The 25,710-nt window shown below is 49.2% G+C and overlaps 3 protein-coding genes and 1 pseudogene across 7 annotated transcripts in view; 3 read left to right on the top strand and 1 right to left on the bottom strand.

The window, feature by feature from the left end:
- On the top strand, positions 1-8,174 carry TGOLN2 (trans-golgi network protein 2). 2 transcript variants are annotated; one of them, XM_081155982.1, is made up of 5 exons: positions 1-89; positions 311-526; positions 587-1,122; positions 2,331-2,414; positions 3,652-8,158. In XM_081155982.1, the coding sequence occupies exons 1-5, from the start codon at positions 44-46 to the stop codon at positions 3,655-3,657; spliced, it is 888 nt and encodes a 295-aa protein (XP_081012108.1). In that variant the 5' UTR covers positions 1-43; the 3' UTR covers positions 3,658-8,158. The 2 variants fall into 2 exon arrangements, with proteins under 2 accessions (XP_081012108.1, XP_081012107.1); XM_081155981.1 differs by having other exon boundaries at positions 8-89; positions 311-1,122; positions 3,652-8,174.
- Positions 8,153-24,532, bottom strand: RETSAT (retinol saturase). Its single transcript, XM_081155977.1, has 11 exons — positions 24,190-24,532; positions 18,167-18,349; positions 17,627-17,868; positions 16,918-17,119; positions 16,282-16,479; positions 14,486-14,605; positions 10,716-10,854; positions 10,322-10,431; positions 10,078-10,244; positions 9,705-9,864; positions 8,153-9,449 (listed from the first exon to the last, which is right to left on the bottom strand). The coding sequence occupies exons 1-11, from the start codon at positions 24,356-24,358 to the stop codon at positions 9,310-9,312; spliced, it is 1,830 nt and encodes a 609-aa protein (XP_081012103.1). The 5' UTR covers positions 24,359-24,532; the 3' UTR covers positions 8,153-9,309.
- Positions 20,066-23,133, top strand: LOC308565987 (non-histone chromosomal protein HMG-17 pseudogene; annotated as a pseudogene). Its single transcript has 2 exons — positions 20,066-20,075; positions 22,885-23,133. The product of its transcript is annotated as a non-histone chromosomal protein HMG-17 pseudogene (transcript).
- Positions 24,504-25,710, top strand: part of ELMOD3 (ELMO domain containing 3) — a 21,384-nt gene continuing 20,177 nt past the window's right edge. The window contains exons 1-2 of one of the 3 annotated variants that reach the window (XM_081155979.1): positions 24,504-24,853; positions 25,441-25,506. The gene's annotated coding sequence lies outside the window, so the exon portion shown is untranslated. Of the gene's footprint in view, positions 24,858-25,440; positions 25,507-25,710 lie in introns of all 3 variants that reach the window. The other 2 variants (XM_081155978.1, XM_081155980.1) reach the window with 2 other exon arrangements.

The raw sequence follows: 25,710 nt of genomic DNA on the forward strand, positions 1-25,710 counted from the left end.
CGATCTCGCGAGAGCGGTAGACAGCGGAAACACAGTCTGCAGGATGCGGTTGCTGGTTGCGTTGGTCTTACTGTGGGTCGCAGCAGCGGGTAAGACCGCCCCAAGGCAATCCCACTCTCGCCCCCCAGGCACAGCCTCCTCACCGTGGCTGGTGTCCATCTGAGCTGGCTTCTTCCCTGCCCGTCCCACCCCGCACCTCGCCATCACACACACCCCACCACCACCACCGTTTGCCCCGTCTCTTCCAGCTCTGGGGGTGTCTTTATCCCGGCCTGCCGCTCTTGAGGGCCAACTGGTTTCTCTCTTTCAGGAGCCGAGCAGCCCCCTCCTCTTCCATCAGCCGACGAAACACGGCTTACCCGTACGAATGATGGAAGGAACGAAGATGGAGTCTCCGATCAAGTCCGCTCGAGCGTCCCGCCTGAGGAGGATCCGTCCTCCCTGAACCTGAAGCCCACAGCAGGCGACGCTGCTAAGCCAGGCACGTCGCCGCCCACTAAAGGCAGCTCTACGCGGCCCGAGGAAAGCGACCCTGTTGAAGCAGGTGCGCCGCCCGCTAACGGCGGCTCTGCGCCGCCCGCGGAAGGCGACCCTGCTAAGCCAAGCCCGCCGCCGGGGAAACGCCACACTGTTAAGCCGGACGCGCGGCCCGCGGATGGCGACCCTGCTAAGACGGACGCGCCACCCGCTAAAGGCAGCACTGCGCCGCCCACTAAAGGCGGCTCTGCTAAGGCGAACGCGCCACCCGCTAAAGGCAGCACTGAGCGGCCCGGGGAAGGCGACTCTGCTAAGCCAGGCGCGCGGCCGGGGAAAGGCGACCCTGCTAAGGCGGACGCGCCGCCCACCAAAGGCGGCTCTGATAAGCCTTACTCGGGGCAACAGTCCACGGAAAACAGTTCTGAACCTGAAGGAGGTTCTCTGCCCAAAGAAGAGAAAGAAATCCCTGGCTCTGCCTCAAGGGAGAACCATGAAGGGACCCTTTGGAATTCCATAAGTAGGAAGAAGGATGACCTTTATAAGGACAATCTTGGAAGTGCAGAGAGCAGCCACTTCTTTGCATATCTGGTGACTGCAGCCATTCTTGTTGCTGTCCTCTATATTGCCTATCACAACAAGCGGAAGGTAAGGCAACAGTTACCTTAGGAAGAGGAATGGGATGCCTTCCACTCTGAATGTTTGGTGTATGGGCCAGTATTCTTCACTTACCTGCCTGTGAGCACTGGGGATTTCAAGACATGTCAGGTTTTTTCCAGACCCTGCTAGGGCTCGCCTGTTTTAGAAATCATTTGTTTTCGTGTCTGTTTCCTCTGGTTGTTTTCTGCTGCTGCATTAGGTGCCAAGTTAGGATGTTATTAGGAACTGACCTGAATTGGGGGTCTCTTCCTGTAATCGTGAACTTAGATCCTTCACAGCCTCAGAGGACCTGAGTACCTGACAGTTTGTAAGTAGTTAGAGCACTTATCTTCCTGTTTCCACTCTCATTTCTTGCTTCCTTTGCTAAGTTTTGTCTTCCATCTGCAGTGGCAGCAAGAACAGTTATGTTGTCTTTGACATCAACAGCAAAGAGCCCAGGGACGATCTTCTGCAGTCAATTGAATTTCTGATTAGAAGAAAGACCAGAAATTGTGTGGATGTACTATCTTTTATTTCTTTAGCAGGATTTGGTGTGAAGTAACATCTATGTCACTTAGCAGTCACTCCAATGACAAAATGATTGCATTTCTTATTAAGCTCTAAGAATTGAGTTGTTTCTATAGCCTGGTTAAAATTGGAGAGTTCAGTTCTTGATGGCCATAGGGCCTGTGGCCATAAGGAATGAGGGAAGACATTTAGGTAAAACAGTGGGTTCCTTATTCTACATCCTGCATCATGGAGAGTAAGTAACCTTAGGCATGAAATGAGTGGTAAGGTTAAGATGAGGCAAAATATGGGGTGAAAGAGTGCATTTGCAGAAAAGAAGAATTGCTTATGGTTTTTTGTTTGTTTGTTTTTTAACAAAAGAAATGTCTTAGTCTGGAGCTCTCCAGGGAAAAGTTGTCAGATCTTTGACTGAGACTCGAGTAAATCAACAGATTCCCACAAGCTAGAGCTCAGAACAGCCTTCTTTCCTCTGTCATTTCCTATTTAGCAGTATATAGGATTCTAATGGAACTAAGCCCTGTCCTCTTTAAAATTGTTATAATTTAAATAGGCCTCTTCATGAGTGTACTGTTCTTTTTACTGTCAGAGTTATTAACAAATGTACTGCTAGGTGATTACCTCTGATTTCAGAGACTGAAGTATGTCAGTATAGAGTCACTTGTTAATCATTTTCTTTTCCCTTTCCCCAGATTATTGCTTTTGCCCTGGAAGGGAAAAAATCCAAACCTACTCGGCGGCCAAAGGCCAGCGACTACCAGCTTTTGGACCAGAAGGTAAGGAAGGAAGACCCAGGTCCATGGGAGGGCTATGCAGTTTCAGCTGGGCCTGGCAGTGGGCTGGCACAGAAGCAGCAGCTGGTTCTGGGGGTGCTGCTACCATTGCCCCTGCCCTTTTCAGACCCCAAAGTAGAGACATCATGTATACATGTCTGTAGTGTTAGAGCTATAGAGACCTTTAAGTACTTTACAACAGCTCCCTCCTTTGACAGGTGAGGAAACTTAGCCCCAGAAATCCTGATCCCCCCCCCCCCCCCTTAAATTCCCACCTCAAGTTCATGGCAAAATCAAGATCTGTGCTTGCAACTCCCTAGGCTCCCATCCTGTGCTTTCTGTACTTACTACACCAGCATTTCACAAATTTTCATAGGCATTGTGATAGAAAGCAAAATCTGATTCACTAGCTGTGGGTTGAAGCCTGTGCTTCTATATTTCTAGGAGGTTCCCAGGTGATGCCAAATACTCTGGAACCACATGTTAGGGAGGAAAGCACTATACTCCCTGCAAATAATTAAGTCCAGAAACATAGGCCTCCAGCTTCCCAGATCAGCCCTGTTAAGCACTGTCGACTAGATTTCCTGAGTGCAGCCAACCCATGCCTCTGCCAGAAAGCAAAGCCCCCTTTACCCCACAGCAGCAGGAGCTGAGTAAGGTTCTTCCCTAAGCGCAGTGTGCTCCCACGGCCTTGCTGCCAGCATGCACCCTTCCTTTCCCTTTCTGTGTAACAGCAAGGGCATTAGTGAAGAGTTGCTGGCAGCCCGACTGAGTTGTTCCGAGACTCCTACAGGGAACACAGTTCACCTTACAGCTCTTATCAGCTATAGAATAAGCCACTCACCTCAGAATATCTTTGGTGACTGGCCCAGTAAGTCAGCTTCACAGCATAGCCCTGGTCAAGTACCTTTCCAGATAATTGATTTTAAGGATTGTCATTATAATCTTTTTCTGATTTAAAAAAAATGCTCATGTAAACAATTCAGAACAATACAGAATGGTACAAAGCAGAAGCAAAGATTCCCATATTCCCTCCACCAAGTGTAGACCTCTCTAGTGTATGTTTTATTTCAAATGGAATTTAAAAATAATTTTATGTGCTTTTATCAATTGCTGTTTGTATGGTAGAAGGCCAGTTTGTCTTAATTCTGTTTTTTCCCCCCAAAAAATCATAGCAGTAAGGTATATTCCTGTGGAAGAAGACAAACGTTACCAATGCGTTGTGTTACTCTCATTTCAGATTTGATTTTCCTGTTTTTGAGAACCTCGTCCTCCCTGCTGATTATTTTTAAATCAAGAGAAATGAAGAGAAAAGTACTGTGAACTAAGAGATACCCTCTAGGGTTTGGTGGCGAGTCCGGGCTGGCAGAGGTGGAGCGGGTGGGAGCATTGCTTTGGTTTTTGCACCTGCACTTTAGTGACCTTGTACTCCTGTGTTCGTGTTATTTACACTGGTGTCTTCCATCCTTTCCTCCTCTGAGTGTGAGTAGAAGGAGTGAGCATGTTGGAACCCAGCTTTGACCAAAGGGAGAACCCAGGCTCATGTTGCTGACTGCCCTGCCTTGGGCCTTGGCTCTTGGCTCTATAGTGAGTTACCCCTTGAAAATAGCATTGCACTTGTCACTATCTTTGCAGATCTAGGAGAAGACTCAGCAGCTTGAGGTACTTTTTCACCAGGGCCTCTTACTTTGGGGGGATGTGCCCTACAAGAGATACACAAGGTTAATGCTGATGGGCAAAGGACTACATTGAACACACAATTCTTTTCAAAGGCTTCAGCAGCAAACCAAAACAGCAGCTTAATAATGCTTTACTGCCTGTAAGTTCCACCTGTCTAGCACAAGTTCTTGACGGTTTAATGATATTTTCATATTAAGACAAAGTGAATCAACTTCCATTTGGTTGTACTGGGCATAAAACTGAACTTGGGGGTTCTGGGAGTAAAGCTATAAAGCCACTGTCCTCGTCGCAGATTTTGAAAAATAAAGTTATGATTATTGAAACACTTTTCCCTTACAATTGTAACAGGAACTTTTTAAAATAGGGTAGCTTCGTGCTTTGTGCAAGAAAACACGTAGGAGGGTTTTGGATTGGGTCTGCGTGTTTTTCAAAGGCCTTTTATGAAATAGGTTTTCCACAAACTCTATTTTGCTTTTGTTGCCTAAAACAGACAAAGTAGACATTTAGAAACTAACCATACTCTTTCTTTTACCTTAACCTAATTGTCCTCTCATCTAATATAAAATGCTAAGGGTAGTTAGTAACAATTCTTCCATCCCATACGAGGGGTTATTAAAATTTAAGAAAGTCACAGAGTTCCCCTGGGCTAGCAGGGCAGTGTCTTGGAAATTGCTGTTTGAAGTTTTATGTAGGTCTGTTTTAGTCCTGCTAACCTACTACAGAGAGCCTAGAAAGAGTTGTTTCTGCAAAGGGAAAACTGAAATAGAATAACTGATCTCAAGAAATACAAAGAATATGGGAAGTGAGGGCAATATGGTGAATTCTGCGCTGTTGAAGATCAAGTCTAAAGAAAGGCCATCTTCTTTGTCATACTGTCTTCCGCCTTGCTTAAGACGGTTCGTGGCTTTGAGCTGAGTTTTTCACTCGTTGTAGGTCCCTGTTTGTGGAGATGAAGAATGAATGAATGCTCTTCTTGGCATCATTCCCTCTCCGTGTGCACCAGTCTCACACTTTCCTCCAATCTGAGGAATCTGTCAGGCTCCCCTCGCATTCCCTGAGACCATGGTTATTGTACTCCCTGTTGTGTCTCCCCCGTCCCTGCCTTTCCTCCGCCTCCCAGATGTTTTCTGTTTCTGCCTCTCTACACTAGCACTTTTCCTCCAACCCTCATGCTTACCCAGATTCCCCCGCCCCGCCCCCATCCATCCTGTTTGTTAGTCTGCTGTTCAACTTCTCCAGTAAGTGTTGCTCCTGTGACTTTGCCATTCTCTTGTTACTCATTCTCTTGATAACCTTCACAAGCTCACTTTGGTCCCTGCCTTTCTACTAAGTGTTTTTCCATAGGTTCGGGTCACCAAATCCAATGGCTTGTTACCAAAACTTAGTCTTGACCTTGATAGAATTGGACATTATTAACCATCCAAATAGAAATTCCCCTCTTTTGATTTCTCTGACAAACTGTCCTCATGTCAAGAACTCCTTCGTCTCCTCAGAAATTCATTCATTCTTCATCTTTATCTTTGGCCTAGTTCCCAAAGAAACCATCCTGTCGTGTGCTGATTATTTCAGCATGGTTGTCCTGTTGTCACTAAAAACTGAATTTTTTCTACCGGTTAAGCTGCCCCTCTCAACTGCCCAATCTCTTTAATTCTCTCAACTTCAAACTATAAATTTTTACCATTTTTATCTCTTCTCACAAAAGTCCTATCCATTTTTTTAAAAATGTCTCCAGCTACGATCTTTCTTTCCATTTTCCTTGCTTCCCTGTCCCACACCCATACCCATTTTACCTTTCTCCCGGATCTCTTTCAGGAGCCGCCTTCATTGGTTCTCCTGTCTGTCTTCTGTTGTGTACATAAAGAGACCAGATTGATCTTTCTAAAGCGCTTGCCCTGATCTGAAGCTTCTGTCTGTGTCCCTCATGGCTTAGAGAGTCAGGTTTATAGGCTCTTTAGTATTTAGGACTCTGCACATGGGCATTTTCCTGCCTGTCTTTCTGTGCTTCCTAGCCAGGCCAAAGGCCCCTCTTGTTCGGTGCCCATCTGGGCCTCTGTGCTTTTCTGTTCTTGCTCTGTCCTCCATTCCCCTGCCTCCCATGGTTGCTCTCCCTTCTCTTTCCCTTACCTCCCCAAAATTTGTTTCCTCAGGGCCCAGCTCAGGTTTTCCCATGTACCTTCCTAACTTCCCGAACCCTGTGATTGGCTCTTCCTCCTCTACGCTAAGAGCTCTTAATGTCAATCACAAATTTTGGAATTTTAGCAAAACAGAGCAGTTAGTATCTGATGTCTCTGGTCTCCCCAAGAAAACCAAGCTCTTTGTGGGAGTGCCATCTGCCTAGCATAGTGACATTCCTTAGGTACTTCAGGAGTTTAGTTTCTTCTCGCAAAGGAGACGTTCTCTTTGTTCCAAGACATCTGGCTGCGACTCAGCCTCCCACAGCTCTTTCTGGCTATTGGTTGCTGTCCCTGATTGATGGGTTTTGCTCGTAAAGAGGAGAGCAGAAAGAAAGGTTGGTTTCAAGAACCAAGAGGGTTGGTATTGTAGAGTCCACGTAGTTCCACTTTTTGAGCCTCTGAGAAATACCGTTTCTTGTGGTGAAAAAGAGTACAGTAGAATTCAAGTTTCACTTTAGAAATTGCACTGACGGAAATCTCTCATACCAAAGGAAACCTTGTTTCCTGGGCAGTTGTCTTTTTAAAGACATGTTTATTTGAAGCATGTTTTCCTAGAGCTTGTGTGGATGAGGGTGAGCTGGCTGCAGCATCTCTCAAGCCGGGGGTGGGGTAGGGGGCAGGCAGTGAAGCCAGGGAGCCAAGAGAGGCACCCCTCTCTAAACAGCTGTGTGCTTCCTTTCCTGCCCCCAGCCTTTGGTTGAAGGGTGATTTTTATTAGGAGGAATCTGTGCTTCTGTCATGGATGTTAATAGAGGAGCTTGTTTTCCTGCTATATTACTGAGTAGAATATTTAAAGAGTTCATTTCTGGACTCTGGGGGAGTGGAAGGCCAGTCTTTAATTTTTTTTAAATTGCTTTTTAGAGAAGAAAGGAAAGAGAGTGTGAGAGAGAACATCAGTTTGTTGTTCCATTTATTTATGCATCCATTGGTTGCTTGTATGTGCCCTGACTGGGGATCGAACCTGCAACTTAGTATATGGGGACAGTGCTCTAAACGACTGAGCTACCCAGCCAGGGTAATGAAGACTGGTCTTATCTCAAAAGGCTAAGACAGCTTAGAACAACCTGACAATTAGTTATAAATACTTCGACATTTCTTTTCCCATGATGGCTTTTAATGAAATGTTTGGTGGTAGAATTCTAAACCTCTAAAATTACCCTGATGGTGTTTCTCATTTTGTTCTCCAGTTCATGTCATTTAAATAAAAAAAAAGGAAGCCTGCCCCTTGTTTCTACAGGGTAACTTGATACACAGTGCCACCTGTGTGATAAAAGCTAGCACGCTTTGCACATGCTGAATCGTTTGAACAGGGAGGAGTGTGCTATATACCAGACCTTGTAGTTCTGCCAGGTGTTTTCTGAAGACTTAACTGGGACGGTTGTGTTTGGCATGGCCTGGCGTAAGTAAGGATCCTAGGAAGAGATTTTCAGGTTTAATTGAACTGTATATCCAGAGCCAAGACTGAATTTCAACTCAACTAGTTCCACAAGCCACATGTGAATTTCCTAAATATCCCAAGTTAGAAACTCCTCTGTTAAAGGGAGTCTGAGCTGTATAGTTTCAGGCTGCCAGCAAAGCCAGCCTCCTCACACTGATAGATGTATATATAATGCCTGATAGATATTCCTTTAATTCAGAAATCTGCCGTGTTAAATAAGTGATTGTTGATATCCCGTCCCTTCTTTTTTGTTTACCCAATTAATAGATTGCCACTGTTTTGCAGTGTTTTATATTTTCAGCTTTTGTAACTTGAACTCTTAATTTTTTTTAAAGCTTATTTGGTCTAATGATAAGTATTTTTCAGTACCTAATGTTTTACTGAGCTGTGAATGCCACTTGATGTAATTTTGTATTGTTGCACAGAAACTGAAATAAATTTCAAATATTAAAGCTATAAAATCTTTAAATTTATTAATATTGGGTTAAAATTGACTGAAATGAGGCCTAACATAAGTGAAAGGTCATTTTATTTTTAACCTTTAGTCTTCATTCACCTTCCCATCCAACCTCCAATAAACGGGAAACGCCATTCTGGGCTTTGTACACATTCTGTAGCTTTCCCTGTTGTGATCATGACTGATTTCCAGCCCCACTCCTCCCCACCAGGCAGCCCATGGTCCAGGTCTAGGAGGTAGCGGGGCCGTTCGTCATTATTCATTCAGTTACCTCTTAGCACTTGTCCTCTGCTGTGCCCTTGGCCTGAATGCTCTTGAGCCTGCTTCAACTCCAGTGGTGTCACCTTTCCACTCCTGTGTCCTGACTATCAACGTCACCCTTTGCTGTGTATCTTTGAAAGATAAACCTTGAGGCCCAGCTACTAAGCTCCATGAGGGTGTGTCTTGGTGCTGGCACAGAGAACCCAGTTATAAGGAAGACACACCTAAGGCCTTGGCTGCATCTGAACTGGATATTATCATCTAGCACACATCTTGCTGACTAATGTGTTGTCATTACTCCAGCCCCCAAGGACCACAATGAACCTATCCCAGGCATGTCTCCACCCCCTGAAAGAGCCATTGGAACCCCAAAAAATGGGATCTGGAGGCCTCTGAACCTATGAAACTATAACCAAAACCATGCCTGGGTTTTGACTAGAACCTCACTAGGCACCCTTTAACTTCAGGCACCCTTTTTCCTTAACCTTGTAGACTGCAGCACGGCACTTTGAGTGATGAGAGGAAAAGCCTTGGGACAGCTGGACCAACACTTTCAAGAATATTAAGTTTGCTTGTTCTGATTTAGGAGGTATGGGTATGGGGTACAGAGCGCTGCTGGTGAGACATTAAGGCCATCCAAATCAGCCCATACTGGGCAATTTAGTAGCTAGTATGTTAAAAGGTGTGAAAGCTCACCCCCTGCCCCAGTTGGAAAAGTATCAGTTAAAGAACTGATCTGTGCAAGGCCTGTGGGTCAGATCTCCATTCAGAAGTCAAAAACGAATGAGAGTGCTCATTTGAGCAGAAACTAATGCTGAAGGACATACGGCTAAGTCAGGGGCTGTGCCACAGCCCTGGCCAAATTCCTCTGGCACATCCCTGACTGAACTAATTCTTCTTCTTCTGTGCCCGGACCCTTGAACCAAGCTTCTTAAGGTCTAAGTACAAGTTCCGCTTCAGGATGGTGCTGCTACACAGAAGGGCCCCGTGCATAGCCCCCATCAGCCCGCAGGTGAAGAGATCCTGGCCTAGGAGACAAGAGCAGAGACCCATGAGCAGTTCCGCAAGTGGGGGAGAGGGTGAGGGTTCTCATGTCCTTCCCTCTATGCTAGGGCACCCAGAGATGGTTTCAGATCAGGCTCAGGTCCACAGCCTGCCGAGGCAGCCCAGCTAACGGTGTGCAGGACTGTGGAGGCAGAGGACCTGAGGACAGGAACAGAGTACTGTGGGTGATAGGGAGGCCCAGGGGCTCAGCTCCCGGCAAAATGGGGCAGTCGGTATACCTGTCAGGTAGAGGTTGGGGATGGGGCTTTGGGCCCTGATGGAGGCTATCACATGAGGATGCAGGCGGCCCAGATCATGGTCAGCCCCATAGCAGGCACCCTGGAAAGCACCCAGGTAGAACTGACTGGTCAGCGGGGATCCTCCAGTCACACTGTCCACCTGAGAGGCAAAAAAGGCAGCCACAGGGTGGGAGTGAGACCTTGTGAGGTCCTCATCTCTTCCCCTTCTGCTCTCCTTGAACGAGCTGACGGCCTGGGTGGGTTCCCTGCCTTCCCTGGAGTTCAGTTATCTCGGAGTTTTATTTCCCTGCTGCAAATAAAAGGGAGAAATGGCACCAAGAGTTCTGTTGCCACCATCACATGGTCCACCTACCTTTCCCTCCAGCTGTGGGAACAGTGTCAGGACAACCGACAGAGAGGCTTCAGCAAAGGAGGTTTTGAGGGTCTCATAGTCGCTGCTCCGCTTTCCCTTTGGCTCCTCCCGCCACTCCTCAAACCATTCATAGGGGGTGGGCACCAGCACTATCATTGTGGATCGGCCTGGGGATGCAGAGCCGGGGTTACTGCAGCCAGCTCCTTCCCACCTCACCCCTCTCCCCTGGGACTCCAAGCCCCACCTGGGAATCGGTCTTCCCAAGTCGGGTCCTTAGCCGAGGAGGAGGCGATAAAGAGAAAGGGCATGTGTGCCGAAGCCTTTTCCCTGGGCATAGACAGGTAGTGCTCCATCCTGAGGGTGAGAGGAGTGTGGCTGCCCAGCCCAAGGCCTTGGTCCTCACAGCCACCAGCACCACCCCAAGGACATTCACCCCCAGGGACACCCCCTAACCCTCAGGGATGAAGTTGAGGCACACCCTAGGTGTGAAAAAGCCCTTCCCAGAGTAAATTCTTGCTCACTTCCTCCCATCCCATCTCCTGCTGCTGACTCCCCAGCATCCAGGGAGGAAGCCAGGGCTCTGCAGGCTGAGGGCTCATGCTGACACCCCTTCCCCCACATGCACACACACGTCTTACGCCTTGTCCATGTCTGTGTCGAAATAAACATAGTAGTTGGTGGACTGCAGCCCCAGGTCCTTCTTGGTGCCTCGTAGGCAGATGAAGACAGAGAACACGCCCAAGCCAGGCCGCACCATCCCCAGCTGCTGCTTCACGCCTGCCAAAGAGCTGGTGAGTGCTGCGCGCACTGTGGCCAGAGGTGGCGCCCTGCCCCGGGAGAGCCTGCTGAGTGAGGCTGCTCGCTGTGCCTGCAGCCTATCCTCGGCGGCCAGCCTAGCGCCTGGGCCATTTTTATAGCATTACTTCAACTGCAACTGTTGAAATAACAATTAATTGGGCACAACGCCAGACTCCTACTCTCCACCTTCACCCACTCCAGACAACGCCAGACTCCTACTCTCCACCTTCACCCACTCCAGACAACGCCAGACTCCTACTCTCCACCTTCACCCACTTCTGCTCTAAGCACCTTTAGAAGCAGGGGACGCCCAGCCTCCCTAAGCTGACTCACAGCACCTGCAGGACTGTCTTAGGCTAACTGCCTGTAATCTTCCCCTAACATCTTAGTTAGTCGATAGCTGGGCTCCATGCTATAAAGACCACAGATATGAACAGTAGTTTTTTTACAAGCCTTAATTTCAGTATGAACTTTAATGTAAGCCACCTAATAAATGAATATACACAAGTCATAATGTGCAGTACAGTCAGTACAGGGCCTCAAAAGGTCAGCAATGCAGGTGAACAAATGCAAACAGCATTCCCGGCACCTGGGGTTTCAGGGTTCAGCCAGGAAGAGGGAAGAACAGCACTGTGGAGGGAGGCAAGAGCCATCTGACGTCCCCCGGACCTAAGCAGCTGGGCTTCCCCACCTCTCAACAAAGCACTCAGACTAGTTTTCCAGAAATTGCTCCTACAAATTCTTATCCTTTGTTCCAGTTCCCAGGACCATCACCAGCACCTGCTTGAGGGATGACATTGGCTGCTCTTAGTTCATGTAACAACTGCTTGTGGGGGATCTAGAATGTGCTGACTCCTCTGCAGGGCCTGGGGATGCTACAAGGAATCATATGCTGCTGGTCTACTGGAAAAGAGACCTTCCTGAAATAAGCTGGACACCCACACAGAGGCTGCAAAGGCTGCAAAGAATGAGTGCTATGGGCAGCATGACCATAGAATCTAAAACAGGCCACTTTTGAGAGCAAAAAGGAGCATTATAACAATTACAGTAGGACAACTGGTGTAAGATTTACAGACACCCAGCCACGAGGAGGGAAGGGGAATGTGGGCTTCCACAGCCACAGAAAGGAGCAGTGGACTGCCCTGGAGCTGCAGGAGCACCTATTACCCGGGTCCCGGCCTCCAGGGGTAATCACACTGCTGGCACTCCTTCTCCAGGTGGGTGGGCATAGAGAGAACCAGGGGCCCAAAAGTGAAACCTTCTAGGTCTTCTAAAGCCCCCTAGAACAGTGACTACCTCCACTTAGCCTGTTTTCCCTCACCCCTGCTACAAGGAAGAGGTCCAGGGACCAATACCTGGCAGAAAAATATAACCTAGGGTGCCAAAGAAGGTACAATATGCCAAGCCTTTCTTCTCCGTGCCAGCCTTAGCTTTCCTTACTGATATTATGAGGCCAATCTTTCTCACTCAAAAAATTTCCTCTCCAAACCATCCCGCACCTCCCCAAGGCTCAGAAGTGGGATTTAAGAAAGGCACTCCCATTCACAAAGGTTCCCTCTGCCTCACCATCCCACCTCCACCCTCGACCCCACATGGCTCTACCTGTCCCACAGGCCAGCAGATATCTGGTTCCCATCTCTGAGATGTACACAGAAGTATGAAATAGCCAACCCCAAACAGCTAGAAACAAAGGAGTCCCAGCACTGGGGTCTCTGAATTAAGCATTATCCCTGCCACTGACTGAAATGTTCTCAAACTGGGATCCATCTGGGGCAGCATCCAACTCCCCACCCAAGGGGCAACTGGTCCTTCAGCTCGGTGGGGGCTGGTGCCATTAGCCTGTTTCAGGGCTGAGCTGCCTAAGAGCAGTGAAAGTTATAACTGTATAGTGAAGGGAGGCAAGCTGGAAAGGTAGCATGTGGCCTGGAGAGAAGGCAGGCCTGAGTGGGACCCTGGGACCTATTACAGGACAGTGTCAGGGATTAGAGGTCCTGGAAGAGAGGAGGGAGGCAGGAAGTACCAAAGGCAAAGTCTGTTGGTCAGTCCACCCAGCCCACACCATTGCCCTGTGCCAGGCAGTCTCAGCTTCACCCCACTCATCTTACCCAGTCTGAAGGAGGAGGCCTTCACTGGCAGCAGATGCTGGCTGAGGCCCAGCTAAGTGAGGCAAAGGATTGAGAAGGCTGGTTCTCACTAGAACACATACCTTAGAGACAATTACAGCTGCCACCCACCCTCTCCCACATGAGGAAATCCAGGCCCTCACTTTTCTTCTGAAATTGTTCTGCGGCTCACCTTCCCCAGCTCCTCAAAGAGCAGCCATGGCCCCCACTCTGGGGTGGAGAGCTCCTCCCACTGCTCTCTGGGCTCCTCCTCTGTGCCTTTCCATCTAGACAGCTCCTTTCTCTCCACCCCCAGCCCAAGCAAGAGGCCTGTAGCCACACCCCTTTCTTACCCTCCTGGGTTACTGGTCCCCTCCAGGCCAGCAGACTCTTTTCCTCAGATCACTCCAACAGCTTCTAGTTACACAACATCCTAAAGTTTATTTCAAAACAATTACCTCTCACCTAACTTTGGCTGAGCCACTTTGTTCCTCATGGGCTGACCTGCTCTCGCCCCTTTTAGTGAGGCTTTTTCTCTGGAAGCCCCAAGCCTCTAGGCCTAGAGGGGGCCCAGAGCCCAGGTGTACCAGCACTCTCATCTCAGCTCAGCCACCTTCAGAGAGGTGGCCTGGAGAAGTTACTTCACATGCACGGCCTCAGTTTCCCCAGCCATAAACATTAGGATGAGGGTGGCTCTCTCCCAGGTGGCTATAAGAATCAAATGCAATGACAAAGGTAAAGCCTTGCACACAGTCCTACCCAGGGCCAATCACAAATAGGTCTCCCTCCTCCTCTGCAAAACCAGGCTCTCCTTTTTAGACAAGGCCTATCAGAAGAGATAACTGCATTGAGGCTTATTTCTGCCTGGCGCCCAGATTTTGGGCATAGGGTTCAAGGAACAGAAGAAAGCCAAAAGGGTACGCCCGCAGCCTCAGCCCCAATAAGGAGCTGGTTCCCAAAAGAGGCAGAAAAAAATATTACCTTGGCTCCCAGTAGGGCACACAACAATTATGTAGAGCCTTCACCACGCCAGGCTTGGCTTCCCTTCCTGGTAATGTCAGACCAGTCTTCCCACTCAAAATAAGTGAGAAATTAAGGAAGGAAGCAGGATTCACACCACAAACTTAGTGAAAACCCAAGAAATGTTCCTTTCTTACTCTACCCACCATCACTAAGCATTAGATGACCCAAGAGCTAAGAAAACTGGAAACAGGCAACTTGGAATGGAAACTTAGAAGAGGAGAGGGAAAGTAGTTGAGGGAGTGCATATGCCAAGAATGAAGAGATAAATAAGGACCAAAGGGTCTCTGTGGTGATGTGATACAAAGGAAGTTGCTTCCCAACCCCCCGCACAGAGGCCTTGCTGGGAACAAGTCAGAGACCAGTGTGTTCACCTTTTCTGCTTAAGGGCAGCCGTCACCCTGGGAAAAGCATCAGCCAGGCTGAGCGAGCTGGCTCTAGAGCGGCAATGCTGGGGAACTCGGGAGAGCCCCACAGCCCTGTCTTACCCGGCAGACAGCGGGCGGTCTCTGGCAATAAGTTCTTATAGGTATTGAACAGGCCTGCGTCAGAGATCACGATGGGGCAATGGATGTCCACCAGCTCCTGACCCTTCTTCACACTGACACCTGTAGGCACAAGGGCTTGATGAGGTTCTGTGCGCCCCAGGAGGAAAACAAAGGCTCACATCCCACACAGGTCTCTCCCAGCCTACGCTTCATTTTCTCAGTCCTGGGCGTCTGGGCCACCTAGGCCCAGACGGGCACGCCCTGGGGCAAACTGCAAAATGAGTGAAATATCCTTGAGCACTCTCAGCATGTCCCCCAATTGTTCTGCACTCATCTTCCCTAGCTTCCTCCCCACCCTGGGTGGACTCCCTTTTCTTTAGCCAAACCCAACCTTCACACTGACCCCTTGTATCAGACTTCCACAATCTGGTCCCTGCTGTGTGTCCACCTCTTCTCTGGCCACTCACTAAACCGTAGGTACAACCATATGAAACAACTGATAGTAAACCATTTTTGACCTATAAAAACGGCAGTTTCTAATGGCTCAACCTAATTTCATATGCATAAAAATACTCAGCTCTTTCATACTTCTGTGCCTTTGCACATTCTGTTCCCTTTGCCTGGAATAACCTACCCCAACCTCTGGCTCGATTCTTCTGACCCTTTATGACCTGGCTCGAGCACCTCTGCCTTCCCACTGAGGCCCTCCCTATTCCACCAGCCTTTATTTCACCTCCAGTTTTAGCGTGCACCTCTATATGGTAGTTAAATTATATCACAGTGACCTTCCCTATGAGATTGGAAATTTCCTGAGTTAGACATTAGGACTTGTCTTTTTATTTTCATCTTTTACCGCCTAGCACATGAAAAACACAAGTATACACATATATTCTGAACTGAATTTAATTGAACTGATAGATCCACATTGCTTCATGGACCCCTAGAGGCTGGAAAGAGAACTTGCTCAAGAAGATGGGAGAAAATCTCCCACTACTGACAGCCACCTCTGTCTTACCACCGGCAGCTTCCTACTCTTGTCTACAAATGCATTCTCAGAGATCGCTGATGGCCTTCTCTCCCTTGATTTTTTCAGTGCACTGGGTCACCCACTCACTGTCTCCTCCTCGAAAGATTCCTTTGGTGAATTCACTGTCACACCAGCCCTATTTTCTTCAGGCCTCTCTGTGTCCCCTTTCCTGATGTTTCTTAAACACCCACGAGTCATGAATGGCCTGCTCTGTTTCCCAGAGTCCTTCCTTGCATTGACCCTCTGCTCATGAAGTTCTGCCATAGTGAGATTTTGACTCTCTGTGCAGATAACAGCAAAAACCTGAGCCAGAGTAACAAGATTCTAGGCCCCACTCTGCCACTTACAGATTGAGGGCAGGGTACCCTGTTGCCTCCACGCTGCCATAGGGAGTGCCCAGGTTACTTATTCATTCCATCCATCACTGAACAAACATTTATTGAGCCTCTATTCCGTGCTAAAATCTATAGACAAAGATTAAAAGACACTCAAGGAGGTCATGGATTACTGGATAACTATTCTTATCTTTTGAATAAATGATTAAATACTGTTGTTTGCAAACCACGCAATCCTTTTTCCTTCCTGTGTCCTCCTTACCTCTAGACTAATCGCTCTCCCTGAGCCCTGCTCTGGGGCAGATTCCAGCCTTTAACCCCCATGAGGAAGTCGGTTCTGCTACACCTTCTGCCCTCAGAGCCTTCTTTTCCCTGAAGCCCAGGTCTCTACCACCCCAGCCCAGGGCCCGTGAAGCACGACATGGGACTCTCACCACAGGCTTTCCCAGCTGAGTCCAGCAACACACTCTGCACAGAGGCCTTCGTCAGGACAGCACCCCCGGCCCGCTGAATCACAGGGATGGTGTGAAAGGCGATTTCACTAGAACCCCCTCGAGGATAAAAGGCCCCTTCCATGTAGTGGTTAACCAGCAGCGCATGCATGGAAAAGGTGGTGTGGCTGGGGGTCACGCCTACAGAAGGAAGGAGGGGCGATGAGGCAAGTGCTGCAGCAGCTCTGCTCAGAAGGAAACATGGTCCTGGCAGAAAACACGCAGCCTGAGTCTCTCCTTCCAAATGATCCCCCAGGCAGCCAGAGGGCCGGTCTCCATACAAATAGGAGGTACTTTACAGATCTTGGGGCCACTGGGGATGTCCTCCCTGCATACTGCCATGTGGCCAAGACCCAGGAGGACAGTGCTGGAAGAAAAGGACAGTCATCCAGGGTGTGGATGAAGGAATTTTACCAGGGAGTGCAGCAGGTAGGTGGGCAGACTTCTTGTCCATAAGCTCCAGAGGGCCTGGGGTTTCTACTGCATTTCAGTCAGCCAAGCACATTCAGGAAGACAGACTGAGAGCTAGGAGGTGGCACCTCCTCCAGGAGCTGCCCAAGGCCCAAGGCCAGTACCCACCATATGTGGGGTAGATGTAGCTGAGCACCGCCTGGAGCTCCCGGGAGGCGGGCAGCTGCCGCAGGGCCTCGGCCAGGCTCTGGGTGGACGCACGAAGGAACGGAGAGAACCTGGTGAGGAGCCCACACTTGTTGAGGAGCTGAGCCACAGGCAGTGGGAGGGTCTTCAATAAGATGTAATGAAAGGCTCCCCTGGACACCAGCTGGGGGAGAAAATGAGCAGGGAGGAACAGGTCTCATTTCTAGAACTGCTGTGACAAATCACCATTCCATTCACCAGCATCAGCTGCGGCCCTGCAACACTTACCCCAGGGGGAACTTGGGCTGAATTTGGATTTTTAAAAACCTGTTCTCTGTGAATTCTTCCCATTCTACACTCAGATGAGTCTTTTTGCTTTTCCGTTTCCTGCCCAAATTCCTTTTGAAAAATCCCAAACTGGTCTCTGATGAAGTAAAAAAAGGGTAATAATCTGAGGACACAAGAAGCCAGCCTGGTTGGGGAGTAGAGCGTGGCGCCCCCAGAGGCCAGAGTGAGAGTGGCAGCTGCCGAGCCCATGCTCCAGAAGCACAGAGGCCAACTCCGGTGGGGACTGAGTTCCGGACAGACATGACTGTTCCTCCCTTCCTGCCTCCTCACCAGTCACTCCACTAACAAAGGTGGTCAGCCTTGTCAGTAATAAACAAGGGGATCCTTAGCATGTCCACGTTACCTTAACCAGCTTTATATACTTGTCAATGGCAGTTTCTTCCTGGGGAAACTTCTCCTTGAGACCCTGAGTGTAGGCTTTCTTCCCACTGTACATGGGGAACTCCTTTCGGCCACTGGGCCCTTCTAGCACCATGATGTCAAAAGGAGAGGACAAGGCAGCCCAGTCCAGCTGCCCCTCAGTGATCTGGTCCAAGATAAAACGGTCAAAGCTGCCTTCCTGCATCCTCCCAATATAATGGATTCCTGTGGGGAGACAAATGAGGTGTCTTAGGGATAAGGGGATTGAGCCCTGGAAAGGGGGGCAAGGAGGCAAGGTGAGAGAGGTTGTCTTGCATGGCTGAATCCACACCCAGCAGAGTCTACCCACCCTTCCTGCCATTTCAGCTCCCAGTGGGCGTGGCTATAAGACAAAGAAAGAGGTGCCCAGAGAGAAAACGGGGCCTCCAAAATGACAGAAATGCCCAGTACCATCCCACGATGGCTGCTCCAAGCCTTCTGAAGATAGAGTCATGCTCCCAACCCCTTTCTACATAACCCTTACCTGTGTCAAATTCAAGGCCATCCTTTCCAAAGGTATGACAACAGCCTCCTGCCTTGGTATGCTGTTCCAGCACCAGAACTCGTTTGCCAGCTTTGGCCAGAATCGCGGCTGCAGCCAGGCCCCCAATGCCACTGCCAATCACCACCACATCCAGCTTCTCTGGCACTTGGCTGGCTGAGAAAGCTGCAGCACAGGGAGGAGATGGAGCGCAGGCCTCTCAGGCAGGGACAGCAAAGAGCAAATATATGGAAACCAGGGAAGACTTCTCTGGCTGGTACAAAGCTAGAGAAGTCTCCAGCAGCTTGGCACAGAGGCCCTTACTAGAATACCACAAACATTTTACCTGGGACATGCTCAGGACCAGCCAACCACATTAAACAAAGTGATTTGGTTTGATCTGAACTGACTTAACCAAAGTTGGTATGTACATAGGGGTTTCAAAGACAGTACGTATCAGTACACTATTATAGGAACAAAAACAGAAAGCTGATAATATAAGCTGAGAACCTTAAGTGCAGACAAAGAGAGACCTAGGGAAGAAAGAAAACAAGAAGTTGGAAAACAGAAGAATGCTGTGGGGCAGGCTGCTGGCTCATAGAACTGTCCATTCACAAGCCCATTATCTTTGGAAAATGCATGCAGGGGCCTTCAGGCACAGCGGAGCAGCCTGGTTGTATGATGATGGATCTTTAAGATCCAGATGCAGCCAGACTGGTGTGGCTCAGTGGTTGGGTGTCAACCCATGAACCAGGAGATCACTGTTTGATTCCCAGTCCAGGCACATGCCTGGGTTGCAGGCTCCATCCCTAACACAGGGTGTGCAGGAGGCAGCCGATCAATGATTCTCTCTCATCATTGATGTTTCTCTCTCTCTCCTGTCCTTTCTATGAAATCAATAAAAAAATATATTTTTTTAAAAAAGATCCAGATGTAGAGGCTTGGGCGGGACAGAGCTGCTGGGAGGCTGTTACTCTAAGAAATCACTGCAGCACTTCCTCACTTCAGGGAAGTCTGGAGGCACTGCTGAGGAGGGCAGCACCTAAATGAGACAAACTGGACAGCAGGAGGTACCATATGGGCACTTCCAACACAAGGTCTGTTCTTTAAAGATCACTTTTGAAGAATAAGATTTGAAATTTTTCAAGCTGCAAGAGAACTTGGTAAACTTCTAACTTTTCAAACATTTTTAGAAAGACCTACATTGAAAAATATATTTATATCACAACCCAGAGTATATGTTAGTATATAATATAAAATACCTGAAACAAAAGTTTCATAATACCATACTTACCAGAACTATGTCTGGTATTTTCTATTCTACTGCATTTCAAAATGCTAGTTGCAACCCACTAACTTGATTTCATGACCCACTAATAGATCACAACTTGGTCTGAAAGAGTTAAACTAGTCATCTCATTTTTAGACCAACCCAGGTAAGTGGAATGACTTGCTAATGATTGTGCAATAAATTAGTGACAAGAGTCCAAGCTACAACTCTGATCTCAGAAGTTCAGACTAACAGTCCTTCCACTTAGGACAGTGCTGTCTCTGACTGTGAGGCAAGGTGTGTCACACAGAATTCTAAAAATGTCAAGTGACAGGGACCCTGGAGATCAAACAGGGGATCCGTTGTTTAAAAAAAAGCAGCAGAACTCTTTCTTTCAACCTTAAGAGGAACCCCAAAATATGTTTTAAAGCTGACAGAGGAGGTACCCTGATTGATAGAAGAGCAAGTTCTGATCCTGAGGCACCCCATTGAGCCTCTCCCAAGTGTCAGAACCAGGGTTCAACCATGAGTTGGGTCTAGGCATAATCAGCCAAATCACTTAGTGGGCAAAATGAAATTTCCTATACAGGTTGAAAGAGATTTCTGTGAAGCTCCCCCAGACCCCTGGGTGCATGTGGAAAGGTAAGTGAAAAAGTTAAGGTCTTAGAGCTAAGTAGGGGAAAGGTCTCTTTGCTCTTGTTAACGTAGCCATGTTATTAGTAACTCAAGGGGTTTGCTGCTTGGGGTGCTCTATTCAAGTCAGAGACATGGTTGTCACAACATAGTTTAAAGGAGACACACCTTGTGACAACCACATCTCATTCTTGAAACGAGCACCCCCCTCGAGTATGCAGCAAACCCCTCGAGTATGGTGACAAATTTGATTCCAGATGGAACTCTCCTAAAGGGACTCCCTTTTGGCTTGGTGTGCACTCTTAGTGAAGCAGTCAGCAGTGGCAGCTCATCTGGGGCCTGCTGGACGGTGTCCCCACTGAACTGAGGATCTGTTCTATAGGGGACTCCTGCTCAGTGCTGACCACCAGAACAGCTGCCTGGCCTGTCTCCACAGCAAAGGGAAGTGGCCACCTGACCCTGTCTCCTTGAGCGCTCTGGAAGGGAGGTGGGTCAGTCCCTGGGGTTAAAATAGCCCCTGGGGTTATTTTAATTAGTGTTTCTGTTCCATTTTGGGTATAGGCTTGTCGGAAAGGTAGTCTCAGTTCTGGTGCGTGCTTGGTTTCTGATTGGTTGGGCAGGAATTGCCTCCGGGAAGCTGGATTCAGGGCCCCATCTAGGTCTAACTCTGGAGGACTGAGGAACACCTACGGGAAAATCCAAGACGTCCCTGTATAATGATCTCTGGTCTGGTTGTCTGGTACTCTTTGTGCATTTGCTTTGACTTATATGTAAATGTGCAGCTATGGAAAACTCAAATTCAATCCCGAATGCAGCCCTTGGGGTGCATCCTCCAGAACTGGATAAAAAGAGCTCTGTTTATTTACCTAAAGAAATTAAGTGCTGCCCGACCAGTGTGGTTCAGCGGTAGAGCATCGACCTATGAACCAGGAAATCATTGTCCGATTCCCGGTCAGGGCACATGCCCTGGTTGAAGGTGTGATCCCCAGTAGGGGGTGTGCAGGAGGCAGCTGATCAATGACTCTCTCATCACTGATGTTTCTATCTCTCTCTCCCTCTTCCTCTCTCTGAAATCAATAAAAACATATTTTTCTTAAAAAAAGAAATTAAGTGCTTATACAAATTAATATAACAAATGGGTCAATTGTAGGAAACTGCCTGCCCTGTCCAAGGCAGCCTTGCTTTAGGCTGGGAGTCCATTGTGGATTCAGGAGGCACTGTTTTCTAATGTCAGCTTCTTTACTTCCTAGGGTTCAGCATTTACTAACCGCATATAAGCTTCTCCTCTGCAACCCTAACCTGCTTCCTTTCATCCAAGGAGTGCACTTTTTGGAGCACCTGCAGCCAGGGTGGTACTCATGAGGAAAAATGGGAATGGCACCCCAGCAGTTTCAACAACAATGAGGTTCCCATCAGACAGGCTGCACCACCTTCACTGAGGTTTGGCTGTGGAACTCAGAACTAGTCTTAGCTAATGGTTTCAAGATATATTGCTTGGAGGTATATGGAAAGAATTACTGGTTTTATCTATGAGCTGTTTGAATGAGCTGTTTTGAATTCCTACTGCTTTTCTTCCTCTGAATGAAAAGGGAAAAAAATTACATGCCTCGTCTCTTCAAAGAGTTTCATTGATATAAATAGATGTTCTTTTGGCAGGTGTGATTTCAGAAATTTTACCAAAGGTGTAGTAACACAGGCCAAATACCCTAGGAGTGTTGAAAAACTACATTTTACAAAATGTAGTTTGAGTCCCCTTCACTGCACTTGAAAAATGAAGGAGGTAGAGTAAGGTTGGGCTCCCCATCCACATGGTGTGGAGGTTGGAAATGACACAGGGAAACAAACTGCTTTTTAAGTATGACTTTAGAGTGGTCTTAAAAAGTATTCTCCATCCATTCATCTGCAAGGATGGTTTTGAGATCACTGACTCTGGGCAGAGGTGCCGTCATGCATTCCCTCCTGTCAGAGCCCAATCAAGTCAAAAAAACTCCTGAGACCTCAGCTTCTTTTCTGAGCAACAGTCTATTAGCTCCCCCTCTCTCCTCCAAAGCTGTGGGTAGCTAGGCGTGGAGCAGGTTGAGGTGAGAGAACTTGCTCTCTGCATCCACAGGCAGGACTAGGTGCTTCTAAGCTGTGTCCCCTCGTTGAGGAGTGGCCCCCACTCAGCCTGGGCACAGGCCCCTATGGCTGACTGCTGACTGGTGGTGGAATGGGCTGACCCGGGCACCTGCCCTGCTGTGGAAGCAGCCAGGTGGAGCAGCCCAGTGATTTGTCACAGCCAGAGGCAGTTATGGAAGTTGAGGAACAGAATACTGCACTGCTAAGGTGTGAGCTGGAAGGCAGACAGGTGCTGGGAGGCCACACCGCCCACAACCTCTTTTTAGCAGATTGGGTCTGAATTGTGGCATGTTAGTCACACTATTAAACAAGGCATCCTGGACCTGTCCTCTGCCTCTCAGTCCCACCTGCCTGGAACAGGGGGACAAGCCTTGGGGAGGCCTTCTCAGCCCATCTTCTCTAGGAGTCTAGAAGCTAGAGGGCTGAGAGGAACCTGGACTGCAGTAGGAGGTGACTCTGCCACTGTGGGCACCTACAGCCAAAGAGAAGAGGTGAGGCCTGGCGTTGGTTAGGAGTTCCCTCTCCTTTACTTGCTGAAAGTAAATAAAACTACCTTGCGACAACCTGGGTGGAAACACCCAAGCAGCAAACCCCTTGAGTTGGGCAACAGTCATTGTCATATAAAAGGACAGATTTTGGAGCAGTGTGAAGAGATGAGAACGACCCCACGACTGTAAGTCCCGCCACCATCGCCATCAAGCCCAGAGGAAGGCTGAAGGGGATGCTAAAGGAGATGAAGCCCAGATGAAGGACGAGCCACAGAGAAGGTTATCGGCTAAACCTGCTCCTCCAAAGCCAGAGGCCAAGCCTAACAAAGAAGGGAGAGAAGGTACCCACAGGGAAAAGAGGAAAAGCTGATGCTGGCAAGGTTGGGAAAAATCCTACAGAACATGGAGATGCCAAAACAGACCAGGCAGAGAAAGCTGAAGGTGCTGGAGATGCCAAGTGAAGTGTGTGCATTTTTGTGTATTCCCGCTGACTCTATAGTCTGAAATACTATTTTTTATCAAGTTTTACAAAAATGCAGAATTTTGTTTTACCTTTTTTTTAAGCGATGTTGTTAGCACACAGAACACTTCATTGTTTTTTGGGTGTGAAGGACATATAGTACTAATACGACGTCTCCAAAGTTGGACTGACGTGGGGAAAAAGCACCTTTCTCTTCTAGTTTTGAGAGCCTTCCTCTTGCTTCCTGAGAGGAGGGATCCCTTGATGTTGATACACATTAGCCACCTTGGCATAAACCCCTTGTAGTGTGGGAAAACAAAAATTGTTTTTATGTCATTTCCCCCCCCCATCTACTTTAAGCATAGGCTTGACTCCCTTAAGCCCAGAGACCTGTTGGGACCTGACCCAATAAAATTGGTTACCAGTATGTTGGGCAATCTGGACCTTCCAGTGTCACTGAGATGGCGTCCCTCAAAAAAGCAGTTTTTTAGACTGTGGGATCTACAGATGGGTAATTCTGCCATTTTCCTTCCATTTCCTGAAAGTCAGGGTCGGCTTGTTAAGTTATTAAACAACATAATGCGAAAAATCAATCCTCACTCTGAACTTTCCGTGTTCGGAGCACCAGGTAGAGACTTCATTGGGTTTCATAGCAGCTTTCTGGTTTCGGTAGTCCATCGAAGAAGGGAGTTTGAAAGTTGTTGTATACTGTAAGGGCTATCTACCCATGTCCTGTCTGAAACACCATGATTGTATCTTTAATAAAGTTGGAGAGTTTGGCTTGGGGGAAAAACAAAGAAAGACAGGGCCTGGACTTGACCTTCAAAGACCTTGGCGCAGAGGACGTTGCGCGCGTCCACGGGGCGCGACTCTCCAGCCCGGCCAGGCAAAGGCTCTCGTGGGTGGCCGCCACTAAAGCGGGGCGCCTCCAAGTGCATCAAGCCCTCCCAGCATTTTACATTCGGGGAAACTGAGGCCCAGTCCGACAGCACCTCGCCCTGCCAGAAAGAAACCACAAACCAGCGCAGCCTCAGAGCCCAAGGTCCCTGCCGCTGACCTTGTTTCAGAACCTTCTTCCGGGCCTCCTTGTCGGTCACCAGGGGCGCGGGTGGCCGTCTGGCGTCCTCGGCAAAGGGACTCGGGGAGCTGCCTGAGAACAGCCCCAGGTACACCTTGCTGAGGACGGCCAGCAGCAGCAGCAGCAGCAGCACCACTGTGAGCCACATGGCGCCTGGCCGCCCACTGGGTTCGCGCCGATGGCGCCCAGATTTGTGGCCTTGGTTGCACCCTGTTGGTTAGTCCTGCCCAGCTGGGAGGCAGGGCAGCATTGCCCCTTTGCCCTTTTACCCGACGAGCAGCCCTGGCCTGTCCGCCCAGAAGCCCCAACTCCAGCGCAGATTGACCCTGCCGGCTCTCCGTACGGCCGCGGCGGCAGCGGGCGGCCCCGGTCGGGCTGCGCGGTGCGCTCTTCCGCCCGAACAGCCGCGGGAGGGCGCTGCGCATGCGCGCAGGGGGCCCGGCGGCGGCGGGACCGCGGTGGGAAAGCTCTGGGAGCTCTGGGGGCGCGTCTGGCGAGCCCCGGGGCCCTTAAGGAGGGGGAATGTGGGGTGCAAATGATGGTCCTGGGGCGAGGCAAGGCTGGGAGTTTCAGGATTGAGAGAGAACCCCGACGGGGAGGCCGGAGACGTGGGTTCCGGTCCGCGCTCGGCCGAGGACCTGAGGCAAGTCGCTTTGCTCAATTTTCCTCACCGGACAGAACACGTCCGTCGGGACTCCTCACAGCCTGGCCGGCCGGCTGGCTTACTAGATGGAGATCTCTCTTGAGATGTGCGCATCGCAGCTGGCGAGCGCCTGGCCCCGTGCCCCCAAACTTGGCCAGTAGTTTTGGCCGCGCCCCCGCCAACCCCCCCCCCCCCCCCCCGCGAATGGCGTTGCCTGCGGCGGGGGCGGGTCCCCGTGGCACCTCCCTCCGGGGGCCGTGAGGGGACCGGGGCCGGCCAGCGACGAGCCTGATGAGAGAGGATCAGGGAACTGTCCTACCTATATACGCATTTGATTTGCGGTATGAACTCCGTTTCTAAATTAAATACCTATCCAGAGAGTTTAAGCTCCAGCAAGCAGTTAGAAAATCATACCGGTGATGGAACCCCTAAAGTGGAGGCACCGTAAATCACTTAAAAAGCATCCCTCTTTTTTGGGAGGCCGTTTCCTCCAGTCCAGCTCTAAGGAACTTGCCTAATATTGGTGGGAGTGACATAAGAACTTCGAGTACTCGCTTGTTTGACAGTTTGCTCTTTTCTTTCTCTAGTACAGACAGTAACTGTCGCTATTGAAGCCCCCAGCGGTGCTCCAGCCACAAGGGAGGCGCTAGCAGGTGTGTAAAGCTTCGCCTGCTTCTCCTCTGCGTGACTCACTTCGTGCGCAGTAACGGAAGGGCCTTCCTGAGATTGCTGTCACCATACCTGCCTGTCACCTTCCCAAGGCTGGCCGCTGTATGACTGTTTTGCTGTCATGGAGGTCGAGGAGGAGGGGGAAAAGGGAAACAGATGCTGAGGCCCCAGAGGACATAGTGAGAGAG

This window comes from Miniopterus schreibersii (assembly GCF_964146895.1).
Source record: "Miniopterus schreibersii genome assembly, chromosome: 13".
Classification (NCBI taxonomy): Eukaryota; Metazoa; Chordata; class Mammalia; order Chiroptera; family Miniopteridae; genus Miniopterus; species Miniopterus schreibersii.

Coding starts and splice junctions, on each gene's coding strand:
- TGOLN2 (XM_081155981.1), top strand. CDS start 44: ATGCGGTTGCTGGTTGCGTTGGTCTTACTGTGGGTCGCAGCAGCGG. Junction 90..310: donor ACTGTGGGTCGCAGCAGCGG/GTAAGACCGCCC, acceptor TCTCTCTTTCAG/GAGCCGAGCAGCCCCCTCCT. Junction 1,123..2,330: donor CCTATCACAACAAGCGGAAG/GTAAGGCAACAG, acceptor CCCTTTCCCCAG/ATTATTGCTTTTGCCCTGGA.
- RETSAT (XM_081155977.1), bottom strand. CDS start 24,358: ATGTGGCTCACAGTGGTGCTGCTGCTGCTGCTGCTGCTGGCCGTCCTC. Junction 16,480..16,917: donor CTACATCTACCCCACATATG/GTGGGTACTGGC, acceptor TTCCTTCTGTAG/GCGTGACCCCCAGCCACACC. Junction 10,432..10,715: donor GACACAGACATGGACAAGGC/GTAAGACGTGTG, acceptor TCTCACCCTCAG/GATGGAGCACTACCTGTCTA.